At 54.6% G+C, this 10,967-nt stretch overlaps 1 protein-coding gene across 2 annotated transcripts; it reads right to left on the bottom strand.

The window, feature by feature from the left end:
* Window positions 1–3,123: 3,123 nt before the first annotated feature.
* Window positions 3,124–5,467, bottom strand: RPL29 (ribosomal protein L29). 2 transcript variants are annotated; one of them, XM_019753244.3, is made up of 4 exons: window positions 5,361–5,467; window positions 4,905–4,949; window positions 4,500–4,564; window positions 3,124–3,609 (listed from the first exon to the last, which is right to left on the bottom strand). In XM_019753244.3, exons 2-4 carry the CDS (start codon window positions 4,939–4,941, stop codon window positions 3,232–3,234), a joined length of 480 nt encoding a protein of 159 aa, XP_019608803.1. In that variant the 5' UTR covers window positions 4,942–4,949; window positions 5,361–5,467; the 3' UTR covers window positions 3,124–3,231. The 2 variants fall into 2 exon arrangements, with proteins under 2 accessions (XP_019608803.1, XP_019608804.1); XM_019753245.3 differs by having other exon boundaries at window positions 4,905–5,016; window positions 5,361–5,376.
* Window positions 5,468–10,967: the final 5,500 nt, after the last annotated feature.

Here is a 10,967-nt window from a genome sequence, read left to right as displayed (position 1 = left end):
GGAACGGCTTCCTAACACGAGGGAGGCTCCATGTGGAAGCTGGAGGCTGAGGGCAGCAAGCTGGCTGTGACCTTAAGGCAGCCTAGTTGAAGCCCCTGACCTGGGGTCTCCTGAGATTGGGGTCTGGCTTCCCCTTTCAGACTGGAACAAGGTGACTTGGGAAAGGAGCGTCTTCCCACCCCATCCTGGGGACTAGAGGACAGGGCTCACTTTAGAAGCCATCTGACCAGGTGATCTCAGGCTGGGCCAAGCCGTCTTCAGGACACGAAACCTCCTCCTGGTCCCTCTCAAGACCACACCTTCTATCTGACACCAGCTGGTGGGGGCAGTGGGCCACCCACAGAGCATGCCAGGGGTGACAGTCAAGCGCTCACTGCCTAACCCTGGTTGGGCAAACTTCCTGGGGCCCTGCACAGACTGCCTGGGTTCCATGCTACCTCCGTCCCTTCCTAGCTCCGTGATCTTGAACAAGCTACCCTACCTGTGAACCAAAGATAACAGTAATACCGACTCAGAGATAGGGGGACCATATGACATGGGTTGCACTGTCTGCCCCAGCACAATTAATAGCAACCATTTTTAAGCCTCCCAAGTACCCACGGTTGGAGCAGAGTACGTGACCACCATACTCAAAGGCTGGTTTGAGGATTAAGTGTGACCAAAAGCAGTGTGCTTTCTATAGGAGCCAGTCACCTCTGTACTATTATTCCCTTCACTGGCTGTTCAGAGGACTGACTGCAGCTGAAACAGTTGACCCGGGGGGACACAGCCGAGTGTGGCTCAGTCATAAGGCAGTGCCACCACTGCCCTGCCTCCCAGTGTGACGACACACAGACCCAGGAAAAAGCCCCAAGACAGAAAAGCTACCTCTCTAAGTAGAGAGCGGAGAAAGACTGAAGACAGGCCAGCCACTCCAGTCTGCCAATTAATAGAGCTGATTAAGGGAACTTACATATGAGGTGCACCTTGGGTGGCAGCAAAATGACATGGATATCCTCCATGCAGCATGGCAGGCGTTAAAGAATTATATAGAACAGTGCAGGATGGATAGGGGTTCTGGGGCGTGACCTGTTCCAGATAAGGGGCAGGACACTGGGGCAGAGGGGAGGCGTTGCTCAGACAGTCTGAGGGCATTTACGGGCAGCAACCTCTGTTAGGGCCCAGGTCTAGTTTACAAGTCTGGCAGTTGGCAGTGGTCATGTCATGGAACCGTCTCCCCACACCCCACCCCCTATGACCAGCTCTTACAGTCTCACGTGCCTGCCTCTCCCTCAAGGGGCCTGAGTGGTCAGCGAGAGGCTTCAGTAGCAGGAAGGCGGCTCATCTGGTCACCAATGGGCCACATTGGAGAGACAGCCCACAGCAACAATATAGACACATGCAAGAAAAAAGGCAGTTTAAGCAACCCATGCCTGTAACAATTTTTTCCACCATGCCCCCCAGGACCCAAACCAGTGTGCTAATGGGTCACATAGACTTGGATCCCGTGGGCTTTTACTCTAGATTTCATGAGTTAACAAAGAGCTATAAGCAGATTCATCTGATGTAAGAGACACATTTGTTTGGATGATGGCACAGGTACCTCCCTGTAGCTGATGCCACAGGGACAGCAGAAGTCCAAGGTCAGGAAGGTAAAAACACCGTTGGGACTTAAATTGGGAGGTCTTCTCCCAATTTAATGACACTTGTCACCTGATTTTTGGATGTGAATGTAGCTGTGGCTTTGGGAATGTGGCTAGGCCGTGGAAAGCATACGAGTTGGCCAAGAGAGGTGATGCTTTCTGTCGTGAGGTGAATAGGAGGCAGAATATGCCAGACCATGACCCCCTTTCAATGGTGCAGGGACCAGTTCACATATAGCACGTCCATGGGTCCTGACTACATTAGGGTGATGGTCCCACTGGAGACTGAGCCTTATCCAGGGGCACGAAGTTAACTGCTGCAACCAGGCAGAAGGTCCCATTGCAGATCCCACTAAGTAGTTCCAGTTCCAGGGACAGTAGGGTTTGGCACGTTCTTTATCATGACCCGTTGGGCCATGGCAAGTGTCGGAATTATTGCTGTGCCCTTTTCCACGACTTTACTGTACTGGGTGCCTCAGTCCGAGTTCCTCATCTGGCACGTGGGGCTATAGGCCCCACAGGTCAGCTATTTAAATGTATTGACACCGGAAAGCACCTCTGTCCACCCGACCAAGGCAGGTCTTCCAGTTAGCCATCCCATCTGTGGCTTAGATACCCTTCTTCCGTCCCACCAGCCAAGATGCTTGTGGGTTATAGGGGAGATGGACCCTCCATTCAGTACTGGGTTCTTTTGCCCATTCATGTATATCGTGTTCTTGAAATGTGACCTCTGGTCACTCTCTTCAATGGGGGTACAGAAACACAGTACCTTTTCCAGAAGCTTTATGGTAATGGACTGATTAGCCCGCCGACATGGAAATGCTTGAGTTAAACCAGAGGCAATGTCGACAGACTAGCATATTAGGAGCCCTTGCTCAAGGGGAGAGGGTCTGTGTAGTCAATTTGCCAGCCCCCTACTGGTTGGGGGTTTGGGTAAACAGATCACCTGGTGCATGCCCAGTTCTCCAAGAATTTGCTGTACATCTAGGTAGACTTCCAGGGGCCCACTTGCCCAGGAATACCTTCATCTGGCCAGGCCTCCCTGCAGGATACAATGGTGTCATCTGTGACCCAGCAGCAGTCAAGTCATGAACAGTCCCTCCTGCACACCCAGGACTCCTAGCACTTGGGGGACCAGCACAAGCTGAGCAGTGGATGCTGGCCAGGTACACTAGAAAGAGCCTCGAACACCTCAGGCCAGAGTGCGGCAGAATTCTTCAGCAGCGTCTTCCCTTTCCTATGCTGTTTCAAAGCCTAACAAGGATGTTTGGGATTTGTCCTTTTCCTCGCCAGCCTGCTCAGTCCAGTAAGCTGTGCCCCAGCTTCACTAAGGTCCCCAACCATTTCTCAGTAGGTCCCCTTCTTGTACTCCAGGGAACTACTTCCCAATGCCCAAACACACCCTTCCATCCAGAGAAGGCCGGACTCCTCCCACACAAAATGGAAGTACAAACCCCACTCGAACCCCAGCTGCAGCCCTGGGATCACAGACACAAGCTGATTGCCAGATCCTGCCTCAGCTTTATTAGCACAGGAGGACACCAGCCCCACGCAGACAGCAGCTCAGGGTCCCCCAGTCTCTCCGTCCTCCATCGGCAGACAGAGGCCTCTACGCTGCAGCCTTCGTGGCAGCCTGGGCACCTTTGGGACCCGGGGCCTGAGCTGGAGGCGGAGCTGCAGCTGCAGGACCAGCTGGGGCCTTGGTTTGAGCCTTGCCCTTGGCCTTTGGCCGGCAGAGCCTGAGACCCTTGGCGATGCGGGCTCGAGCATGTTTCCCAAGCTTGGGGTGGGCGATGTAGGCAAGTCGACTGAGCTTGCGGCTGCCGCCCTTTGGGATCTTGGGCTTGACCTCCTTGGGCTTTCCGAGGGCCTTGATGGCCTCAGCTCGCGCACTCAAGGCCTTGGCGTTGTTGGCCTGCATCTTCTTCAGGCCCTTCTTGTTGTGCTTCTTGGCAAAGCGCATGTTCCTCAGGAACTTGGGGTCCACCTGGAAGGCAGGCACAAGAAGCTGTAAGTATGGCATGTGGGACCCCCAAGTCACCACTAGTGGGGTACGTAGGACACTGGGAGGCTCCAGCCAAGGCCTATTGAGGGTTTACACAGCATCAAGTCACCTTAAATGCTGAAACAAAGTGTCTGCAGAGAAACACGGACCACCCTAGCAAGACTGCACCTGCTAGTGCCACACAGCACATTCTCAGGGCTACATGCCCCGAGCCCAGGAGAACTGAAATGTGAGTGCAGAAGCTGTGCCCTCTGCCAGGGTTGCAGGACTATGGCTGAATCCTGAAACCTCCTCAGGGCCACCCCACCCCCTTAAAGGAAGGTGTCAGTTCAATACCCAGCCTGGTACAACAGCAAACGAGGAGGAAGACACCAAGGGTACAGGGGAGCAGCAGAATGAAGACAGGGCTCCGTTCTACTCAGACCCTACAGCCTCAGCCTGTTCAGTTAATCCTTAGCACTCCCTGGCACTGGAGGGGAAGCTGTTCCCAAGCCCAGCACTGGGTCAGATCAAGCTCCTCTGTCTGGTCAATGTGGCATGGAAGACGCATAGTACCCTAGACACATAGTACCTTGGTACACACAGACAAGGCCATTCCTTCCCAGGAAGTGCTCTGGCTGGGCAATGGACGTAGTCAGACAAACTGCCCTAAGAAGGCAGGTTATACCGGACCAGGGGTTCCATCCTGGGCTGGAAATGGCCAAGTAAAGCTTACTAGGGTCTGGCAGAGCATGAAGTCCACGCAAGACTACGGGCAGTTAATAATGATGCACAGGCAGATGGTGACGCTGGAAAAGGCTACACCACAGGCCCCAGCGGAGCAGCTGGAGCCAGACAGACACACCTGTATGTGATTCCGCGCACACACTCACCCCCTTAAGAGATTCGTATCTTTGTGATCGGGGTTTCTTGATGCCGTTTCTGTGCCATTTTCGGGCTGGGGGAAGAAAAGGAATTAGACAAAAAATGAAGTTTCTCCTATTAAAGACCTAGACCACCCAACACCACAGCTGGAAAGCCTAAGAAAACCACTACATCCAGAGCAGGTCTTCTTGAGGTTTGAGAAACTCCTTATCACGGAGTGCAAAGCACTGTGGGTATCTCGGAGGACCCCAACTTCTAAATCTACAACCCCAAAGGTAATACCGGCTGAAAACAAGTATTAGAAAACAAGCACTACGGCCACGCTAGAAATGTGCCTCGTTGCCCTGCTCCAATATCCCTAATCTTTGCCAGAGTTTTGGGCGTGCGATGGAGGATGGGCCGGAGGAACTTACACTGGTTGTGCGTGGTGTGGTTCTTGGACTTGGCCATGTCAGCACCTGGAGGAACAGAGTGGAGATCAGGGCTGGGGACTCGCCGGGCTGGGCCTACGTCTGCCGCCCTGATCTGAAGAACGTGAGACCAGAAGCCAGAATGAGGCTGCAGCACAGATGCCAGGAATCTGCGGCCTCCACCCGCCTCGACTCACTGCGCGCGACCGGACGCCAGTCCTCGAAAACTCAGGCAGTGGGGCCCCGAAACCAAACGCCCCCGCCGCAAGATTGCGTTCGCATCCCAAATCCGAGTTCTCCCCCTTCATCCACTCCTCGAGAACCCACGAGCACCGCCCCCGTCCCACGGCCTCCGCTCCCTACAGCCAGGTAGCCAGTCTCCCTGTCCTCCCCGGGGCTTGCGTCCACCGCCGTCCGCGCGTGGTGGATGGATTCGGATGCCGCGCGGCCAGCACTCACCCAAGCCCGCAACTCCCAAAACCCTGGGACCGGAAGAGAAGAAGGAAGACCGAGGTGCAGCACGGGAAATAGGGTCGTCGAGGCCGGAAGGTACTACTGGAAAAGCTTCCGCTGGCGCCAGGAAGAAAGGTTCCTAAGGCTGGGAGGGCACGAAGCAAACGGGAAGGCGGTGCTACGAGCCTGGCTCCGCCCCTTCCGATCTTACCTCCACTCACACTCCTTCTCCACCTGTTCCTTTTGGTCCAGGTTCTTGGGCCCAGGTCTCATGAAAGGCCTGAAGGCGAAGGGAATCCTTGACGGATGTGTTATACAGGGAGTGACAGATTTGTGTTTTTAAAAAGTACCCCTGGCTACTGCGTGGAGAGTGGACCATCAGGGGCAGAAGAGAGGAGGAAGGGCTGTGAAAAGGCTGGTGCAGAGCTCCGTGTGAAAGTGATGGCACCTGGACCCGGGTGGGGGCAGTAGGGAAGGAGAGGAGTGGATAAGGAAAGAGAGTAGACAGGACTTGAGATGCAGATGAGAGAGAGGAAGGAGGCCAGATGGCCCCTAAGTTTTTGGCTGGAACATCTGGGTGAATGGTGGTGCTGTTTACGAAAATGGGGAAGATTGGGGGAGGGACGGGGGGTTTTGTTGCTTTGTTTTCAGATCCAGATATTTCTTTTTAGATGCATTATGTGTGATATGCCTGTTGGACATCCAAAACGAGTAAGCATTGCCTCCTGACGACTTGATTGCCCTCTCCACTTCTTACCTCTACACAGCAGTGGGACCTGAGGGCACTTTTTAAGATACAAATCAGATCTTGTCATTTAAAGTCTGCAAGGACTTTCCCTTCAGTTGGAGAGCAATTCTTTTTTTTTTTTTTTTTTTTTAAGATTTTTTTTTTTTATTGGGGAAGGGGAACAGGACTTTATTGGGGGAACAGTGTGTACTTCCAGGACTTTTTCCAAGTCAAGTTGTTGTCCTTTCAATCTTAGCTGTGGAGGGCGCAGCTCAGCTCCAGGTCCGGTTGCCGTTGTTAGTTCAGAGGGTGCAGCCCACCATCCCTTGCGGGACTCGAGGAGACAAACCGGCAATCTTGTGGTTGAGAGCCCACTGGCCCAAGTGGGAATTGAACCGGCAGCCTTCACCGTTAGGCGCATGGAGCTCCAACCGCCTGAGCCACCTGGCCAGCCCCCAGGATCAATTCTTTACCTCCCTTAACCCTGGCAACCCTCTCCTTATCACTTCTGTCCAAACCCATGGACTTCTTTCTTTCCTGCCAAGCACAAATGCTTATTCCTGCTTCAAGGCCTTTGAACTTGCACTTCCCTCCACTTGGACCACCTCCTCCCTGCTCCTTGGATGGTGTGCTTTCTTGGAGAGGCCTCCCTATCTAAAATACAGATGCTCAACCCCATCTCCCCAGTTACTCTGTGTCCTCTCAATCTGTTTGCTTGCTTCATAGAACTTTCCCAGACTCTAGTGATGGTCTTTATTTACTTGTGTATTTGTCCATTGGCACAAGCACCGTGAGTTTGGGACTGCCTTGGTCACTTTCATTTCCCATTGCCTGGCACAGCACTTGATGTAGAACAGGAGCTTCATAAACATCTGTTGATAGACATTCCTTGGCCAGGCAGGTACACAGAGTGACAGAAGCACATTGCAGAGTTTGGGAGTGAGGGGAAAGGAGGGTATGGAGGCAGAACGTGCAGCCACTCCTTACTGGAACATTCCTGAGAAGGGGGACAGAAATCTGGCACGTATGAGTTAGGAGAATGAGGGGCAGGCTCAGATGCTGAAGGAGTGACCTTGTGCCAACAGAGAAACAGGTGAGGCCAGAGAGGAAGGTGTCTCTGCAGGAGCAAAGTGCTTGAGGGCTGTTGAGAACAGGTGGAGGAGCTGGTGGGCAGAGATGGGGATGCAGGCGGTGGGGGTAGCAGGATGCCTGCCAGCCCAGGGAGTAGGAGGTGTGGGGCCAGAGGCTGGGACAGGGAGGAGAAGGTTTGATGGCTGCACCCTTGAGAAAAAGAAACAAGCAGAGTAAGGGCCAACAGAGGAGGCTGTGAGGACTTTAAGTGTGGCATTAGCTCTCATGGCTGCTAAAAAGTGAGCAGTGACACCAGCTCAGGACTCGGTTTTTCCAAGCTGTTATGACAGTGGCAGAGCAAAGCACAGAGCCATAGTCTGACAGGGAGGCAGATTCAGAGACAGCTGTATGTATGCAATAGCTTGCCTCCTTTCTCTTCCTTCCTCCATTCTTCCCTTTCCTTCCCTTCCCTTCCCTTCCACCCTTTCTCTCTTCATAAATGGAACTTCATTATACAAGCTCTTCATAACCTGATTTTATTCACTCAATCATAATTTGTGCACATCTTTTCCTGTTCAAGAAAATCCTTTGTAATTTTATTTTACACATTTAAAAACATTATTCTGAGGTCAATAAACACCACCAGATGTCAAAGGAGTCCCAGGTAAATGTCTGAGGAATTAAATATACACATTTCACAAGTCCAGGCAGAAGGCAGAATCAGGAGGCAAGAGGCAAGTCAGTCTGGAAGGATTTCATAGAGAGTCAGCTCCTCTACTGAGCCTGATGTCTGCTCTCCAGGCATCTGGGGAGGGGGACAGTGCTTAGGGAAAGAATGTGTTAATGGCAAGTGAACTGCTAACTATGGGGTCAGGATCCAAGGGAGGGCCAGGATGGAAGGAAGTGACAGTCCTCTGGGGTGCTGGGTCTCCTCAGTCGAGCTCTAGAGAGACAGGGACCACCGGTGTACCCAGATAAGAGGGACCATGAGTGGGTTACCAGAACCAGGATGTTTTGTCTGTGAGAGAGAAGACTGGGGGTGGGGGCAGAAAAGAGGAGGCCCTAAGCATTGGATCTTTGGATCTGCTTAGAAATTCGCAAGTGAGAGGCCACCTGGTTCTGTGTGGCCCCAGATGGCAGAGCTGTGACTGAGGGAGGCAAATACCAGCACCATGGACGAGGGTCATTTCTGCAATCAGAATTCCCTCCAAACCATGGGCTGCCCCCAGAGATAGTGAGCTCCCTGAGACTAGGGGGGGTGCAGTTGAATTAATGGGGATGGAGGTGGAAATATGGAGTGGAGAGTCGGAAAATAAACCCTTAAGTTCACTTCCCTCCAAGAGTGTGGGATTCCGAACTCCTGGGAGGAGGAAAGACAGTGGGCAGCGTTTGATGCCAGGTTGGGGCTCAGAAGCTGTCGGGAAGAGACAGCAGTCCCGGCAGAGGTTCAGAGGTGCAGCCTTTGGGATGCATCACAGCCCAGGTCTCTGATTTTTCCCTCTGGGGGCTGGGGGGGAGGAGGAGGGCTGGCCCAGGAGTGATGCAGCGTCCCCACGTCCCCAAATGGGAATGTGAGCCTGTGGCCCGCACGGGGGCAGCATGGGACCGTGGATGGAGCGGGCTGTTGCAGGTGGGAGCCCCCTCCTGCGGGAAGCCTCTGATCCTCCCAGACCTCTGACTTCCCGATTCCCGTGTCCATCCCCGCACTGCCCCACCTAAGGATCAAGCCCCTATTCTCAGCAGTTTCTCCGGGGTAGGTTGGGTCTCCCCTGGCTCCAAGCTCCTGGTAGTGGTAGTGGTGGGGGGAGTGTCTTCCCCCAGAGAGGGGTCAGGGCAGAGACAGTGGAGCCTGTGGGTACCCCTGGGTAGAGCCCTGCTGGTCCACCTCAAGTTCCTGGAGGTCATGTCAGTTGGGGGTTAAAGAGCAGGTTTTGATATCAGAGACTTGGGTTCCAATTCTGATTGCCACTCACCGGTAGAGTGACTCACCTCTCTGAGCCTCAGTCTCCTCATTTGTAACAGTGGGGAGACAGCACCCAGTGCTGAGCAGGCAGGAAGCCCCTGGAGCCTGGCTGTGACCTCGAGAGACAGCACAGCAACCTCTGGAGGTGATGGGGGTCCTATCACCCTGATTCCCTGATGTGGAGATGGAGGCCTTGGTGCTAGAGGTCCCATAGCCAAATGGAGAGCTACAGTGGTCCCAACGCCCACCAGGAGCCAGAGGAGCATGGGCTGGTGTGTGCCTGGTGAGGCGGAGGGAGGGCGCCCTGTGATGCTAACCTCCAGGTGACAGGGAGAAACCCCTGGCTTCTCTGGCCAACAGATGTCCAGAGTGGGGGCATCCTCTGTGATGGCCTCTGCCTCTGAAAGGAGGGATGGAGTAGGTGGGTATATGAGGGGGTCTGACAGGGCAGGACTGCACCCCTGAGTGGCTCCCCCACTCCCACCCCTGCTCTGAGGTGAAAAACACAAAATGGAGCTAAGGAGACTCCTTTCTCACAAAGAGCATCTGAAAAGAAGAATGAAGGGCTGGAAAGGGAGGAAGCCCTGGGCACAGCATCCCAAGATGCAGAACAGAGAGAGGTCTGTCCAGGCCAGGAGCCTCTGGGGAGGGGAAGAGGGACCTGGAGGCCTTCCTGGGAGAGGAGGCATGCATTAGACTGTGTAAGAGCAGGCAGAGCTGGGGAGGGGATGGGAGCATACAGGGGGCAGGACAGGCAGAGGCTGGTGTTTTTCCCCATGGCTCTCTGGCACTGGACCACCGCTGATTGGGGCCTCCCAAAGCCCCAGAGGCCTGGCCCATAGTGGGTGCCCTTCCCAGCACACAACCCTAAGTCCAGGGGTCCCGAGCAGGAAGGGGCATCCTGCTAGGCCCAGGAGGCTACAGCCTGCAGCTCTGCATCAGTTATCGCTGGTCCGCTCCACACCCTCAGAGTGGCTTCTCTTGTTAATCCCGTGTTGCACATGGGGACACTGAGGCTCAGAAAGTTGGAGTGACTTGCCTGGGGTCACCCAGCTTCTTATCTTCTACCAAAGCCACTCCTGGAAGCTCTTCCGGGCTTGAACTCTGCCTGAGACTCACACTGATGACAGGAAGAGGACGGCAATGCATCACCTGAGGCGTGACCCTCTAGTGGAGTGTGCTCTGGCAAGCATGGCAGAGAGTGGGGGGCCTACCTCACCCCCAATACAACATTGATCAGTCTGCCTTTCTATGTCTGCGCCCTTCATTCATTAGTTGGCAGTTACATTCTCTGGCACTGATGGTCCACCCACTGGGAAAGGCTGGAGAACAAGACCCAGATCCGCCGTGACACTTAGCAGCTGGGTCATGAGCCAACACTCAACCGTCCTGAGGTTCAGCGTCCTCACCCCTGAGGGGGGAGGAGGGCACTACTTACTTGGCAGCTCACGGGGAGGCTGCAAGCACTTACTGGGGCCTGGCACACAGTCTCTGTCACCACTCGGCAGCCCTCCTGGGACAAGGCTTCAAACAGCTAGAAGGCCAGGCAGGCAATATGGGGTCCTTCCCCACCCCAAAATCTCCTCTGGAAACACGAGGCTGCCCACCCCCAAGGCACCTTGCCCAGAAGGGAATGGGAGAGTGGTGTGGCCCGGGATGCCCTCCTCACGGTGGGCAATGGTGGCTGGACAGGACCAGGAGAAGGTGGCCCCAGAGCAGCTGCTGAGTGGCAGTGAGGGCAAGTGGGGACCCGCCACTGCTAACGACCCGCCCTGCCCCAGCGCAGGGAGCCAGCGGGTGAGAGGCCTGGGTCCTGGCTCGGCTGCCTCAGCACTGGCTGCTGCCTGGCACG

Source organism: Rhinolophus sinicus, chromosome 5 (genome assembly GCF_057876585.1).
Source record: "Rhinolophus sinicus isolate RSI-liver-muscle chromosome 5, RSI-T2T, whole genome shotgun sequence".
Classification (NCBI taxonomy): domain Eukaryota; kingdom Metazoa; phylum Chordata; class Mammalia; order Chiroptera; family Rhinolophidae; genus Rhinolophus; species Rhinolophus sinicus.
Note: the sequence above shows the minus strand (reverse complement) of the source record. Positions and strands in the feature narration are given on the sequence as shown.